The 15,168-nt window shown below is 40.6% G+C and overlaps 1 protein-coding gene across 4 annotated transcripts in view; it reads right to left on the bottom strand.

Annotated features, from left to right (window-relative positions):
* The window catches only part of LOC103458972 (protein phosphatase 1 regulatory subunit 37), a 40,485-nt gene that overhangs the window by 19,559 nt on the left and 5,758 nt on the right, over window positions 1-15,168 (bottom strand). For 3 of the 4 annotated variants that reach the window (XM_008400134.3, XM_081603210.1, XM_008400131.3), the window contains 6 exons: window positions 8,234-8,279; window positions 4,889-4,989; window positions 4,567-4,686; window positions 3,295-3,442; window positions 870-1,025; window positions 443-555 (listed from right to left, as the gene is read on the bottom strand). In XM_008400134.3, the coding sequence (XP_008398356.2) occupies window positions 443-555; window positions 870-1,025; window positions 3,295-3,442; window positions 4,567-4,686; window positions 4,889-4,989; window positions 8,234-8,279 (684 nt within the window). The remainder of the gene's footprint in view (window positions 1-442; window positions 556-869; window positions 1,026-3,294; window positions 3,443-4,566; window positions 4,687-4,888; window positions 4,990-8,233; window positions 8,280-15,168) is intronic. The other variant, XM_008400132.3, reaches the window with a different exon arrangement.

Genomic DNA, 15,168 nt, shown 5'->3' with positions numbered 1-15,168 from the left:
CACACAAGACAAGGAGCTGTTTATGTAGCCAACCAAGGCAGGCGAAGGAGATTCAAAGAGCTCAAGTCGAACGGAAACAGGATTGAAAAGTCTTCTCCTTGTTTTCCAGCACTAAGAGCAAAGAAACAACAATTTATGTAACCAAACCAATCAGTCTCAGAGGATTTAGGAAAAGTACAACATTCCTTGACTACAAAAATGTCCTGATGTGGAAAAACCTTTCGCATGAATTAACCTGAATAAATAAAGCAGAAGTCAGAATAATGTAGACATGATGAATGTAGTTTGAACACATTTTTTTTTCTCTAGACAATATAACATTTAGGACTTACTTCAATACCTTTGTTAAATCAACTCTTATTGCTCTGTGATAAAAAATATATATATACAATTATTATTAAAAGGCCTGTATTTGCAAGGGTTCAGTGTTCATGTTCCTCACCAGAGTCTTGGCCAGGTGGTTCATGCCTCTCTCTGTGATCTGGTTGTTCTTCAGGATTAAGACTTTTAGACCTTTTGTCTGTCTGGACAGACCGTCACACAGCTCTTCCAATCCTGAAAACCAACCACTGTTTGTTAACGTTGTTTTGGTCAAGTTTGACTTTAAAGCGGTCTGTAATTGATGTTATCAGCATAGAGATGTGAAGGTTCCACCCCATCCAAGCTATCAGTTTTAGCACTTACTGAAAGTGCTAAAAGTCATGAACCAGCCTTCAGTTTCCCATCTTTTCTCCCTGTGACCCTCTGACCTTAGGAGTTTCCTGTATGTGTTCATCAGTATCTCTCCAGACTCGTCTTTTGAACTTTAGCGCTAAACCTTTCACAAACCCACTTGTGAGCTTTAATCTGTCACCATCTCTGTAACTTACCTGTATCTGCTAAAACATTGTCACTGAGCTCCAACGTCTGCAAAGTGTTGTTGTATATCAGCAGATCTCCCAGCTGCATGGCGTCCTGGTAGCCGTTCAGCTGGTTGCTGGAAAGATGGAGCTCCAGTAAAGCTCTGTTTGTCTTCAAGGCGCGAACTACAGGCAATAAGAGGAGAAAGGGATTTAAAAATGATAAGAAACACAAGCAGATGACAGTGAGATGCACAACTTGATCCAAAGCTGATGACTGTAGGTGGCAGCTGAAACACTGGGACTTCTCCAAATGAGGCAGAGACAACCATCCCGAGTGAAGCAGGCGATCAAGCCTTAAATGTTCCTCGATATGAATTCATTTAACAGCAATCTTTTTCAGCAGGTATTTGGGTCCTGTCAATATTGCTGCACTGTCTGCTGAAAGGATTATATGAGACAGTTTGATGGGTCAGAAAGGACCAGAACCAACAGGTTGTCTCCTCACCTTGGAGATCTCCGAGATGTGGTTTCAATTTATATGTATTAAATCTGATCTACTGTGTCCTGAACGGCAAACACAAGGCCTCTGCAGTGGGACTTAGCGAACGTGATCATGAAAATGATTTCACAGCAGGAGTCCTAGCCTCCAGCAGTTCTTACGATGAAGAAGCGGTTGGTCTTTCGTCTCGCAATAAAAAAAAGGTGAAAGCAGACACGTTACTTCTCAGAAGAGGTAATAGAACACCTGTCAGATTTCTGCATTGCCTCTTAACCACTTCGTTTCATGACTTTATCACTGTCTAGAGATGTATTCGAAATCCAACTGTGTTTGGGGTATTTTCGCGTCCTTTGTGTTGTCTGTGCTGTGCTGTCATTCACTTGTGTCCATGTGTTTGGACCCTCGCTGTCCTTCCACCCAGATCAATGCTGCAGATTTAATCAAACCCACAGGCCTGCATGTGGAATGCCAACATTGTCATCAGGCCCAGCGGGGAGCAAATGGTGAAATCGGTGGGATTGATCCGGGCCGACTCCACCGCAAGCACCCAATCCGCTCTGATCGAAGGCAGTGATCCTCAGCTGGGACCCCTGCTGGGGAGGAAGGTGGAGGGATTGGCCAGGGGGCTCGGTAAAGGCATGAACGCTGGGGGGAGAGTGCGGGTTGTGAGTGGGAGGAGGAGGGCGGTTTGGTAGAGTTGAAAATATCAAAGAGATTCAGGAAGAGCCTGAAAACGAGGAGGGAAGAGTGGGCAGCATACTGAGTCCATTTGGGTCTGTTCTGCTCCCAGCTGAGCGGAGGCGACAGGCTCTGAGCATGACTTTGATTTTCATGTCCACATGAGAAGTCATAAACACAAACTGAATTCTTTCATTTGATGATCTGATCATGAAAAAAATATTCAAATTAAAATTTAGAAAAACAAACTATGCATGAATGTTTTTTTTGACGGATGTATTCCATGTGTGAAAACTAAGCACAATAAATCAGACGGATTTATTTTCAGTTTAATATCATAGGCAAAAATCAAAGAAGGACATTTTTATGTAAATTCAGCAAAATTCGACCTTGAATATTTTCTGTGTGAAATAAATAAATGGACTAAAGTGCTAATTCTTTCTGACAGTTGCAACATAACCTTTTCTGATTTCTTCCTTCAGATCATGCATACATTATTGAAAAACATCTAGAAGCTAAAATTAACAGTTTACTTGCACAGGACATCTTCAACTAACCCAAATATTGTTTTAGGTGGATAACTTTCAAAAACAGACACAAACCATGTCGTTGCATCCATGTGTTAGGGTTTACTCTTCACACATTCAGGACAAACGGCAGGCTGCCACTGTGCAATATGTCTGATTTACATCTGATCTATGCCTGTGTCTGCCTCGAATTAAGATGTGTTTAGGTGTGTGTTTGTGCATGGATCCTTGCAAAACACTAAACTCTCTCTGTGTTGTGCTTGCTTGTAACAAATGTATTCATGCGGGTGTCTGTGTCCTGGCTGCCACAGCCTTTAGAGACATGTGCGGTGGTGCGTAAAGTGGCAGGTAAGAGATTAGGCCTCTAATCCTGGTCCAGACCTGCAGAGACGGTCACAGGTCAAAATCTGGTCCTGCTGACCAGAGAACACAAACACTCACAACATAAACACACGAGAAGCTCTTGAAATGGATTGTTCGGAGGGTAAAAAAATGTTTCAGCACATTGATAGCAACATTTTGTCTGAGCTAATGCAAAAGCAGAATCAGCACAACAGGAATTTCAACCCAACATCAGAGCGTGCGGTCTTAATGATTTCGGCTTGTTTAGAGAAACAACACCTGACCCCTTGCACTTACTGAGTGGACCATGAAGTTCTCTTCACATCAAAGTATTCCAGAGCAAAATGTGACGCCATCAATCTGTCAGATAAAGCTTGGCATTGCTGAAAAGAAGACCGTTCTTTACCTAGTGTGAACAGCGACGAGCCGCTGAGCTGGGCGTTGTTCAGGTGGAGCGCTCGGAGTTGGCTGGTCAGCAAAGCTTTAGATAAAGACTGGACTGGATAGTCAACCAGGCGCACGTTACAAGCATCCAGTCTAGATAGACGCACACTCTGAAACCAGGAGATGAAACAGAAACAGGATGGAAAATGGAACAGAATTGTGTCAGGGAATAATGTGAATTACGTTAATTTAATCCATTAGTTCAAACATGTTATGAAAAAAAATGTGTTCTGATTTGTGTCCATTTTTACACTTCATCTTTTGAGTAAAATGTGTGTTTCTGTATACAGTTAAGATTAAACATTGATCAATATTGAAGCAATCCAAGTCAAATAAAAGAGCAAGGAATTTTCGTTGTTTCATAAATCGCTTCTGCTTGACCAATTTTAATTATAGAAGTAAGATATGTCTTGCACGACGTTGCTACATGTAACAAGCAGTCTTTTCAGTTAATGAAAAGATAAACTAATGTCTATGTCTAGACTATGTGTAGCTAAACATAAAGTTAGCTAGACATATTTTCTATGTGAATTGGTGACTGAAAATTGACTGTTAACAACTACATCCAGCATGCAATCCAGTAGCAACACCAACATGTGAAGGTTCCCTTTCCAAGTTCCCAGAAGAGTTCTCCTTTCAGATTTGCAAGACGGTTCACTTGGAGAATAGGTTAAATCCATTTCCTGGTTAGTTTATCATCCAACGTTTGTCTTCCAAGTTAAAACGTCCCAGTGGGAAACCAAGACATTCTATATCTGTCTCCAGTGACACTAAAAGAGCTGCTCTGAGAAACCCAATGGGTACTTAGGACATAAGGGATAGCTCAGCAGAAAAGCGACTGGAGTTACTCTGTGCTTAAGTCAGAGATAAGTAGATGTAATAAAGCTATTAACTTGTACTTTGCTGTCAATGCCGGTCCACTGTTTTCAGTTTACATCAAAATAAAGAAGTTTGCCTTCCTGCTTCCTTATTGACGCAGACTGAACTGCACAGAGCTGAGATCTGGCTGGTTGTAACCTGTAATCAGTTGCATCCACTGATACAACCTGTGACGCTGCTTTTTTAATCCTCAGCGAGTTTGTGGCTGCAAAGCGGAGAGGACTTCTCACCGTGTTTGTCCGACCCTGCATCTTCTCTCCACTTAATGCGCCACAAACTCACTTTTTCCAGATCAACATTATCCCTGTGAGAAAGGCCTACATGAAAAGATTACTGTTCCACTGCGTCAGCCAACCTGCTTTATCAAATGAGCGAGGGCCCTCCAAGATGATGTTCCCATACTGCCGTTGTCAGAAATGTCAAGATATGTTGTGGATTCATAGTACAAAATCATATCCAGCAAGGACGATGCTCCCTGGAACAGAAAAACAGAGTGAAGGGGTAAAATGAAGAAAGCAGGGCCTGAAATTTGACAGGAATGTTATGAAGTTTCTTTGGGAAGGAAAAAAAAAAAAGAAACAGTTTCTAATCTGATACAAGGAAAGGCCTGAATATGAAACTGTATTGGAACTGGAAGACGAAGACGGGGGAAAATAAGTTTTGCTCATAAAACTCACATTTTCCTCCAGTTGCGCTGCCTGCAGATTGATGAAATCAAAGTGCAGCGATTTCAGGACGACTTCCAGAGCTTCACAGGAGCGGTGGTCTAATCGCTCACCTTGATGGAGGCAAGCAATCAAAGACAAGATAATTGGGAGGCTGTTTGCTAACAGGCAAAATTGCACCGCTCTGAACATGCTTTATCCTTTTTGTGAAATGAGTATTTCAGCATAAAAAGAAAAAAGAAAAAAAAATCAGGACAAAACAACTTCCTTTATAGTCGGAGTTTACCTGTGTGTTTATGTTTTTCTTTTAATAAAGTTCTGAAACTTAATCAGAAACACAGAGGGAAAATAATGATGATAGCTCCGGTTTTTCATGATTGGACTTCCAAGATGTGAATGCTCGAGTGTGCATTGATTACTGTCTGCCTGCCTGCAGACTGCAGTAATCAATAAAAGTACCTGTACACAACAGCTTAACTTCTTGCAAGAGATACATATTTTCATGTTTCTTTACCACAGGAAAAAAAAATCAAAATGAAAAATGAAAAAGCACATGAAAGCCAAGAGATCCATGTTTGAACCGATACTGCAACTACAACAAGCATTTCCAGTTTATTCTTCCTTACATATAATTTTGTATTACTGTACATGTCTGGGGGCTGCACAGTGGCACAGTTGGTAGAGCTGTTGACTTGCAGCAAGAAGGTTCTGGGTTCAATTCCCGGCTCCGATCTTTCTGCATGGAGTTTGCATGTTCTCCCTGTGCATGCGTGGGTTCTCTCTGGTTTCCTCCCTCAGTCCAAAAACATGACTGTCAGGTTAATTGGCTTCTCCAAATTGCCCCTAGTTGTGAGTGTGTGTGCATGGTTGTCTGTCCTTTGTGTCTCTTGTGTTGCCCTGCGACAGACTGGCGACCTGTCCAGGGTGACCCCGCCTCTCGCCCGGAACGTTAGCTGGAGATAGGCACCAGCAACCCTCCCGACCCCACTGAGGGACAAGGGTGTAAAGAAAATGAATGGATGGATGTACATGTCTGTTAAAGTCTTCACATAGATACATAGTAAAACAGAGAGTCCAAACATCCCAACATGTTGTACTGAACATAAAGAAAAAGAAAGTCCTCAAACCTATGGAAAAAAATACAAAAGAAGCAGATAGTTTAGAAGTTCCTCCTGGATTTCTAGCCTCGTTGAATCCAAGAAGCTCCTGGGATGAAATCCTGATTTGGGCATTTCTATGTGGAGCCTGCATGCTTTCCCATATGCTTCCTGTCCACCAGATGTTTGCATGTTTTTCAAGTGCTCCAGTTTCAAGTACAAGAATATTTTTTCTTTAAAAGTTGGTTGCATTGTTACAAACTCGCAAGATTTTATTTTTATTCACTGTAGAGTGGAGGTTATTTTTGAGGTTGGGATAATCATTTGTTTTGAGATGGTTGCACATCTTGGTGTTCTGATGGGATTGTGGAGTATCAGAGTCCTGTACAACTGATGATCATTTCATTCAGAATGAGTGAGTGAGCCACTCATAACCTTCACAGAAAAAAATTAACTGAGTGATTATTTTGTCATTTTAATGTGAATATTTGGTTGTTAACTTTGTAATCTGATTATTGTTATTACTGAGTCTTTATCTAAAGTTGTCCAAATCAAACTGTTAACATTTGTTTTAACACCTGTGTGACAATAGTGATGCCCATAGTGACTTCACTTACACCTTCACTCTACTGTTGTTTGTAGTTTCAATGTAGTTTTATTAGGAAAGACCTGTGTTGTGAAAACATCATAAAAAACATGGAAACACAGCTGCTGTGTGAGGGACACACCCTGGACAGGTCACCAGTCCATCGCAGTCTTTATGCATCAAAGTTAATAAAATGATATAATTCAAAAGTATATAATTGTTTTAGGGTTCAAAGAGTATGACTAAGTTTTGACAAACTCCGAGAAAAATACTTAGTGGAATCAAAGCTGTAGGTTGCTGTGGATGAAGGTATTATCATAAAACCAAAACTCAACCTGAATGTTGAGTCTTAGAACTGGGTTACAAATAGGGAGTGGAGTTTGCACAAAGCTTATGTGGTGTTTATTATTGTGATGAGACTATATCTGCCCCTGCGTAATCTGACTGGCTTTCAAGATTGTCCAAGAGGGTCTTATGCTGAGGCTAATGGCCCCTTTTCATTAGCGCCTTGTGGTTTGACGGTTCAACTCTTCTCTAGACAGTTCAGGCACTTTTCTCTTACGACTGAGTAACAGCTCAAGTGGGTGTCATCGTTATATGGCGGGCAGACAAAGAGTCCAAAAAGATTTGTACGGAACACAAAAATGGAGACATGGAAGCTTAGTCTTTGTCTTTTCGTCTGACTGAAAAAGGAAGAGAATCAGAAAAGATTGCAGGTGGAGAAGTGGAGGAGAGTGCCAAGAGTCCCTCTTCTCAGACCTCTGACGTCACGTTTTCAACCAGACTCGGGACGCTTGGAGCACCAGGGTGGTAGGCTCTAAACACGGAGCTGGAACCATAGAGATGTTTATCGTCAAGAGGGGCCATGAGTCCCAATAATGGGGGTAGCATTATTCTAGGTTGGCACCATCTTTTAGTGAGTTGGTCTATCCTTATATCAAATGGCAGAACCAGTCAAGGTTCTGAATCAGGCCTGGTCGTAGGAAGATGCTACACAGGTTGTGGTGAGGATGCAGGAGAGAGACTCCGGTTAAAGCCTGGAGCAACATTTTGATGGATCATGCACCCCACAGTATGGCACAGTCTTCAGAAAAATCTTGATTGCAAAACACAGTTGGACCAATCCTTAATGAAACAACCAATAAAACAAGCTAAAAAAACAGAACTATGAGGGGGTCAACAAGATCTTTAAAAAGAAAAAGCCCAAACAAGAAAATGATGAACAATAAAACAGAGATAAACCAGGTTTAAATGAAAAAAAACAACCCCAAAACAGACTGTAAACATCCAACCCAAGAAAAAACATAAAAAAAACCAGACACAGAAATCACAAACCGTGACAAAAAAGGAGAATAATTAGAGCCCATGGAGTGCAGCAGAGGCACCATTCTGTTCTTGCCTCCACGAGGAGCTTTACTGGTAAATTTCCAGTCATAATCCGACAACAAGCCATAAAAGTAAAGCAATCGTGTAGTTGTAACTGCATATGAGGCTTTGGTAATGGAGAACAAACTCCTTTCTTTCATATTTTTACTTATTCACGTATTTCTTTCTTTTTTTTTTTACATTTCCATTTTTGTTCAAACATGTGAAACATTTTTAAAAGCAGTGAGTCTGTTGTGAATGTGACATAAAGTCATATTTAATGAAGACAGAGTGAGGCGCTCATCTTACCTTTGAGATCCAGACATTCAACGCTGCCTCCTCCACACACACCCTGCTGAGAGAGACGGGGAGAGGTGTGAGGAAGAGCTGCGAACACACACACACACACACACGCACACACACACACACAGAGAAATGCTCCGTGCTCTCTTTCTGCACGGCCTTTTCCATCCACCGTGGCGGTTTGATCAGGGAGGCGCATTGGACGCCGGAGCATGAATTATGAATTTCACACAGTTTACTGCCGCCGTCGATGCTGGTGACACGGCGTCCTAATTAACCAGTGTATAATAATTAGAAACAGCTGGTCATCAGTTGATGTGTTCATTTGCTGGAGCCAGTGTTCCACATACATCTAATTTGACTGCATCAATCACCGGAGGTGGCAGATTTGTGCGGTGGTGGAAAACACGCCGCTTTCTTTATTTTTTTTTTCTTTTACTGACAAGCAAAACAGGGTGACTGAGATCTTTAAAAAGCCTGTTTTACATAAACAAGAGCTTGTAAGATCATGTAGTATGTGTATGTTGCAACTGGATGTGGATTTTTATAGCTGTAAGCTTGCAAATGGACGCAGAGATTGTAGCTTTAAATAAGGATCGATTCTGTAAATGTAGCTCTAAGGTGATTTCAGAAGTCATCTTTAAAAAGTCTGAACGTCACTTTGTGGAAGCTCCAGTAAGGCTCCACCAGGGGTCCCCATTAGTGTGCAAATTGCACTAATTGTTTTTTTTTTTTTTTACTTACACACAGTTTTTGCAGAATATCTTTACAAATTTATGAATTAAAAGCTATCCTGTGTCTGTTTCTTTGACAGGTCGGATTAAAAACTGTGAAGTGGCCTTGTTACTCCCTTAAGCCCCAGATTTTTGACAGTTTCTCCCCTCTGGATACGTCGCTGGATTATTCGCAACGTGTTTTCTGTACATTCCCGATTACAAGTCCCTCTTCGTAAGGACGCAGCGAGAATAAAAGGACTTGGAGGACAAAAGGATGGCGGCAGCAATGTTCTCCTGTTGAAATTAGACTGATCAATAGGACATAAACTGTTCTGTCTGTGTGTGTGTAATTGGTTGACGTGCCTTAGTTTACCATGAAATGATCAAGATGCACACACACACACATGCACACACACACACCCACACGCACACACACACGCACACACACACACACACTCACAAGCGGACTGCATGCACGAGCCGCTTCCACTGTGACAGTTGGTGAAATTACCGATAAAAATATAACAAGCGGGATTTGTGAGGCAGGCTTGACAGTATTTACAATGTGCTTTTATTTAGAATGATTTTCTTCCATTTAAATTCTATAATAAAACATTTTAGGGGATCCCGCCCCTCCTCCATCGCTGCTGTGATTTTTGTCAAGGCAACAATGACTGATCAAAGTACGAGGAAAGCAGTTCTGGGGAGGGGAAACGTTTTCCGACTGTTCGTGGAAAAAAAATTTGTTTTTTTTTTAAGGAAAGCCTCGTTATCCTTTCATCGCATCCTTCACTATCATATCTACATTTTTTTAGGTTGTTTAGTTATTTGTATAGTTTTGTATGTATTATTTCATTGCAGGCTAATGTCACTGTGATTACCGTTTTAACAATAAATCTGGTTAATTTTAATAAAGGCAATTTGAATATAATACTTATCAATAATTAACAAATTAGGAGAAATGATCTAAAAGTAATAACAATATACCATATTTAAATTATTATTATTATTATTATTATTATTAAGAATATATATTTATTTTACCAAGCAAATTTCATTACAATATGCATTGTGAAGAAAAAGCAAAAAACAGGAAGTGATCTGATCTTTTGACTGATTATTGAACTTATTTATGTTTGTTTGTTTTGTGTAAAAATTGGAGGCTGGTGTAACATATGCAGCAGTCTCTCGCAGCAGATTGGAGGATTCATTCTCTCCCTCTGCTGTCGTCGTCTTTTGACTTTAAAAGGGCAAAGCGAGTTCGTCTTGTTTTTATGCCGTACAACAAAACTGCAGAGTTTAAACTGTTTTTGAGAAAAGACCACGACAACAGTCTGAAACAAAAAAAAAATCACACACGTTTTGACCTGATAAACTAATTATGTTGTATATAATTTAATACATTTTATTAAAAGAATAAAGGATTTAAATCTTTTTTTCATTTTTGCATTTGAAACTTCTTTTTCCTGCACAAAATCGATAACTCTGAAATACTGTTCATATAATAATAAATCAATCAATAAAATAATCAGATCAGGCTAAAATGTAAAACATATTTATGAAGGGTACACATATTTTAAAATATTAATTTTGAGGATTTTTTTTGTTCTAAAATACATATTCCTGTATTAAATTTTTTTTTCCCAGACATGAAAATATTTTGCAGTTCAACTTTTTAAATATTTACAAAAAATAGAAACTGTGTCCTTTTTTCCCCCTGCTTCATACAAAGACTAAAAAAATGTTAAAATGAACTTCCTGTGGTAGCAGCCTCCTGTAGGTGGCGCTCTAGGCCACTGCCTTTCCTTCGGACTGTTTCGAGCATATGTGAGATCTGCTGTATGGAGTCTGTTCGAAATAAGTTCCTTCTTAGGGAAGGACTCTCACTTATAACGACACATAAAACTTCTTTCTTTTTTTTACTGAAGAAACTCAACGGAGGTGAAAATCCTGATGCGGTAATAATATCCATCATATTTGTCTTATTTTGTTATATTATCACCTTGTTCAGTTGTGGGATTCCAGCATGAAGCTTCTTAAAAGAAATGTTGCCATTCTGACGCAATCCCTGCCCTGATTTTCTATTTCATTAGTTAATCCACCTTTTTATTTTTAGAAGTCACCATGTCCAGCTTGGGAAGAAGTTGTGTTGATCACAAATCCAACAGACGGTAAGAAGCTGAACTTCATCTCACACACAGTGAAACATCTTCCTTCCCACAATGAGCAGGCGGCGGCTGTTTCTCATCTTAATGAATTTCTGAACTTGTTCGTTCATTCCCTCTTTGCTGCCGGAAAAAAAAAAAAAAAAAAAAAAAAACAAGGCGTTGGCTGCCAAAGCAATTGATGTGTCAGGAGGGAGGAAGGACAAAATGGAGTGATAAAGGCGTTCACACACATTTCTCCACAAAGAGGAAAAAAAAAAAAGGAATCTGGATTCCAAACTCCGCTGCCACAGAAATCCTCTCTGGTGCCTCCACTCTGCCTCTCCGGACGGCTTTGTGCTAAAAAATGTCTGAGTTCACCAGTTTTCTCTTTTCTGCTTCTTTAATTAACTGACAGGCACCATAAATAACTGATATATATTTATATGTTTTGGTGTATGACAGCTCTTCGGGGTTAAAAATCAGGCCCACACTGTTCCTTTCAGCATCTTTTCTGCACTGAAGGATAAATAATTTAAAACAACACAACCTTTTATCTCGCGCTCTTTGAAGGTGGCAAATTAAAAATGTAAATTGGGACCTAATTAATATGCAAATGTATTCATTTGCTGTTAACAATTAGCAATTAAAGCTGCAGTGTCTAGAAAGAGCTCAGACAAAATTAGTAACTTCATTTATCATTAAAAAAAAAGAGAGATCTAAAAGCAAACATAAAATTGTAATTGACTTTCAGAGCGTTTCCTTCTGTCTCCAGCTTTGTTCGTCCACCGTGTTTTTCTCATGTGTGATGGTGTGCGTTTAGCGACTTAATTAAAGCCACTTTGTGTCAAAGATACCGTCCCCTTAAATGGCTGATGTCAGGAATAATGTACACATCCGAGGATGAGGCAAGCACTCGAAGTGGAGCTGTGTGTGTATGCTTGTTTGCGTGCGTGCGTGTGTGTGTGTGTGTGTGTGTGTGTGAGATGTTTGAGCTGAATTTCAGATTCACTTCTGCAGTTTTCACGCTCCCCGATGAAATCAGACTCAATGCTTCAGTGTACACCATGTTTAATGGAGAAAAGAGAACGCAGCGGGGATGATCGGCACATTTCTGGTTAGGAATGGAAATTATTCCAACATCAGGTTCGATCTGGATTCGACATGAAGAAGACTTGAGAACAAGCCTCCTCAGAAACTGTGACTCTGGAACATTCAGAGGGATGCAGGCTGGACGTTTTCAATCGCAAACGTGTTTCTTTGAGTTTGGAATGCGAAACAGGAATCTTTAAGCCACCAAATAATTACAATTTTAAGATATTGACAAGAAGAACTCGCTATGCTCATTTTTGTGACTACAAATGAAAACATTTTTAACAACACATTACGTTTAGAACAGCAAAATAAAAAGAGAAATGGTAACATCTTAGCTGCTCCATCCTAATCTGGTTTATTTAACCTTTAACAGGAACATAAATAAATAAAGCAAACACCTTTCTATAGCTTTTCTTCTTCTGCGCTACTTTAGTTCTTCTTCGATGTACGTCTGATAGCACCATTTCTTGTGAAAAAATAGTTAAGAACGGATGAAGGAAGATGAATTTTTGAGGCTAAAAAATATCCAGAAATATCTGATGTTAAATCTAGTCATCATAATGGCCACAGCAAAAATTATATTTCCTGGCATTTGACTTATCACAAGACAGGGGACTTTCTGCATGGACACTGCATGTTCCCTCCAGGTACTCCAGGTTCCTCCCACTGTCCAAAAAGATGGCTGTGATTAACTGGTCTATCCAAATTGTCCTTTGACGAGATTTTGTGAGTGTATGGTTGCGTCTCTGTGTTGCCATGTTATGGACTGGCAGGTTATTCAGAGTGCACCCTGCCTCTGCTGCAATGACTGCTAGAGGTAGACACCAGCACTCCTGCAGCCCAGCATGGACAAGCGGGTAGAGAATGGATGGATGGCAGGCTATGCTACCTGCTGGAGTAACTGCATTAGACTACATTTGACAAAAATAGCAATCTGTGTTGAGCAGTTCATTCAAAATCTGGTTTGTGCAACAGGGAAACATCAAGCCCACTCACCCCTAAGGAATGGATTTGGACATCACTTAATCTGTAGAAAATTCACCAATCTGGGATGATTCTTTCTAACCGCACCCCCAAGGTATACACAAAGACTGCTGGGTTGTACCTTTGGTGGTGTGCAGCCTCTTATAAAGCTGATAAAATACTAACAGTGTTTCTTTCTAAAAGGAAAAGGAAATTCTGCAGAACGTGACGAGGTCAGAGAAAGAGCTCAGAGATGATACTTGAGGCCAGGAAGAGCCTATTCTGTTTGAAGTGCAGCAGGATCATGAGTGCCTTCACACTCAAATGAGGTTCCCCAAATTTGTCTTGATTTGAACAAACATGGGTTACGGAGAGTAAGGGGTGGTCTTAATTTGGTGTAATGACACAGGTATAAATATATTGGCAGGGCTCTTTCGGTGTGCACATCTCATGCTAATGCATTCAGAAACATCTTTCTCTTTTTGTACCATTCAATTCTTTCTGCATGCGACCATTTTTTATTTTTAGCGACATCATGATGAGACTAAAAGATCCTTTTTTTATGTCTGAAAGAATTTACTCTGGAATAAAAATTGGACAGCTGACTATAAAATCCATCTCCATTCGGTGACTTTAAATCTGCAACCGGGTGATTAGCAGATCATTTCCATGAGCTGACAGATGTGTTTTTGTTAAAATGTGGTCATTGTGGTGCCGAAGCCTCTCCACTCACCGAGTCCAGGCCTGTAATATTATCCCACTTACAAAAGCTCTCATATTCCACTCAGTCAGGCGTGGAAATTCAATTCGCCCTAATAGTGCCCCACCAATAGTGCATCACACATGCCTTTTACTTTAACTGCAACTGTTCCCAATTCAATTAGGCGCAGAGCATGTAAAGTAGTCTTTTACACATAGACGAGGTTTTATCCTTTTTTCTCCCCCCAGTTCAGCACGCTGGTTCCCAGATGGCGTTTAGGGAAATTGTGTGACGCTGGAACGGCTGCGGAGGTTGTGTGTTTTAAATAAAGCACGGCTGTGAATGCGCGCGGCCTGCGGTGAAGCTCATCCCGACCTGAACTCCCTGCTTCTCCTTCAGCCATGATTGTCGTTTCAAATGTGCCACTAAGTGCCCCGTTATCGCCGCCTTGGCCTGTAATGAGAGGAGCGACATATGTCCGGTCCTCCTGCTGCTTCCTGATAACACGGATACCGGGAACTCTCCTCCACCTCCTCCTCCTCCCTCCACCTCTCCGGGCTTTTATTTTGCTGCTAACAACCAGCCAGGAAAATAGTGCAGCACTTACTTAGTGACATTTACCTCGACTATTCCACACGAGGGAGGGGTGCCGCAATAACAATCAGCATGCATTTAATTTAAAAGGAAAAAACTCCAGCCTTTGGAATCACACAGGCAGAAGGGGGTTGAGGGGGGAGGGGGACAGTGTGAGGGGAGATGCTTTCTGTGTGTGTTTGTGTGTGAGAAGACTTCCGCAGTGCAACATTAATGCTAATCAACAGAGCTGAGAAAGCAGCGGTGGTCTGTAAAAACAGATTTTCTCTTGTCTTTTCATTTCTGGAGGGATTCTCGTTCTTCTCCCTCCCCCATTCCTCCCATCCTTCATCCTCAGAGGGATTTATCCCAGGAAAATACAATTTCAGGGAATTGAATTTGACCCTGATTTAAAGGCAGGCATCTACTCATAAATATAGTGTGGTCTTTTTTTTTTTTTTGAAACCGTTGGCAGTGGGATAAATAATGAAAGTTAAGTTGTGGTAATTGATTCCTCCTCAGTCCACTCAACTGAATAATCTGCAAGGGAAACAAGCACTAAGCTGTTCATTAGAAGATTTACCAACATGCAACTAATTCTAAGCTTATTCTCCAAACATCATGGAAAGAATACAAACTCACACTTAAAGCTTCCTAATCTGGAATCCGTTTGTAACTGCGGGTTGGAAGATACTTCTCAGGAAACATGTTGAAATTAAAACTGTGAGTCAGCCTGTCGCTTTGACTCGA

Source organism: Poecilia reticulata, chromosome 22 (genome assembly GCF_904066995.2).
Source record: "Poecilia reticulata chromosome 22, P_reticulata-male-v2, whole genome shotgun sequence".
Lineage (NCBI taxonomy): Eukaryota > Metazoa > Chordata > Actinopteri > Cyprinodontiformes > Poeciliidae > Poecilia > Poecilia reticulata.
The sequence above is the reverse complement of the archived record's forward strand: the minus strand, read 5'-3'. Positions and strand labels throughout refer to the sequence as shown.